General features: G+C 46.2%; 1 protein-coding gene across 1 annotated transcript in view; it reads left to right on the top strand.

Moving 5' to 3' along the window:
• Positions 1–2: 2 nt before the first annotated feature.
• EEF1E1 (eukaryotic translation elongation factor 1 epsilon 1) overlaps positions 3–1,176 on the top strand; it is a gene marked incomplete at its 5' end in the record, with an annotated part of 18,448 nt that continues 17,274 nt past the window's right edge. Inside the window, one exon of the mRNA XM_013006981.2 lies at positions 3–107. Within this exon, the coding sequence (XP_012862435.2) occupies positions 3–107 (105 nt within the window). The remainder of the gene's footprint in view (positions 108–1,176) is intronic.

Below are 1,176 nucleotides of genomic sequence, written 5' to 3'. Positions count from 1 at the left end.
TGGGGAGCAGTGCCGAAGAAAAAGCAGTCGTGCAGCAGTGGTTGGAATTCCGGGTCACTCAAGTAGATGGACACTCCACTAAAGACGACATCCGCATTCTGCTGAAGGTACTGTGACTTCTCTTTATGGGCTGACACGCAGGACCTCTCTCAGACTTATGTCTTTGCCAGTGACTCACACTGACTGTAAGAATGGCTATCCTAAAGTCAACACTTAACGTTTTATGTCCCAAATGACAGACTGTATTTCCAAGCACAAATTTTGTAGAGTCATTAAGCGATTCCATTTTTTAGACATCAGATTTAAATGTAATAATTTGAACCACAGCAGTCCATTGGATAAGAGACGGGTTGTTGGTGTTTAACTACCGTACTGTTAATTGCGTGAAGGCTACAGAGCAGATTGTCAGCTTGTTACGTTCAGCTGTTCATGCGCATTTTGCGTCAACTCTCGCGTTGCAGTCCCCTCCTCGACCGCTTCTCCCCTGTGTCTCCTGTATCCATCCTTCCTCCTTTCCTAACCCTCTGAACTCTGTCTTTAGGTAAATGCTGCCTTCCTTATTTCAAATGGTTGATTTTTCTGAAGTTTGTGGGCCTGTCTACTGTTGGGCTGAAAATTGAACTACAGGGTGAATTCAGTTCCAGGGCTGACGGGGTAACTAGGCCATGGCAGGGTCTCAGGCATTCCCATCTTGATCGGACCAGTAAGCCTGGTCTCTTAGGATTTCTTCCCACTCTGATCCCAGTCTTTCTGATGTGATCCTTATTGGAACAGTTGGTAGTGGTATTCAAGTGCCATCTAGTTCAGTGGTTCTCAACCTGTGGGTCGTGACTCCTATGGGGGGGTCAAACAACCCTTTCACAGGAGTCACCCAGTTGATAACAGTAGCAAAATTACGGTGATGAAGTAGCAGTGAAAATAATTCTATGGTTGGGGGGCCACCACAACATGAGGAACTGTATTAAAGGGTCGCAACATTAGGAAGGTGGAGAACCACTGCTCTAGTTATTCTGGTATCAGTGTGGTGGAGATAGATCTTTGTGTGGCCCTGTAGGCCGCTAGGCCAGTTGTTTCCCGATGTCTTGAATCTTCTTTCCTCATAGTGAGTAGATCCATACCAAACCTGAGGTGACTGCTCTCAAGCTTTTCATGCCCCAGTTGCTATTCACCAAAGTC

Source organism: Echinops telfairi, unplaced genomic scaffold (assembly GCF_000313985.2).
Source record: "Echinops telfairi isolate 266 unplaced genomic scaffold, ASM31398v2 ScPeMD7_655;HRSCAF=1070, whole genome shotgun sequence".
Classification (NCBI taxonomy): Eukaryota; Metazoa; Chordata; class Mammalia; order Afrosoricida; family Tenrecidae; genus Echinops; species Echinops telfairi.
The sequence above is the reverse complement of the archived record's forward strand: the minus strand, read 5'-3'. Positions and strand labels throughout refer to the sequence as shown.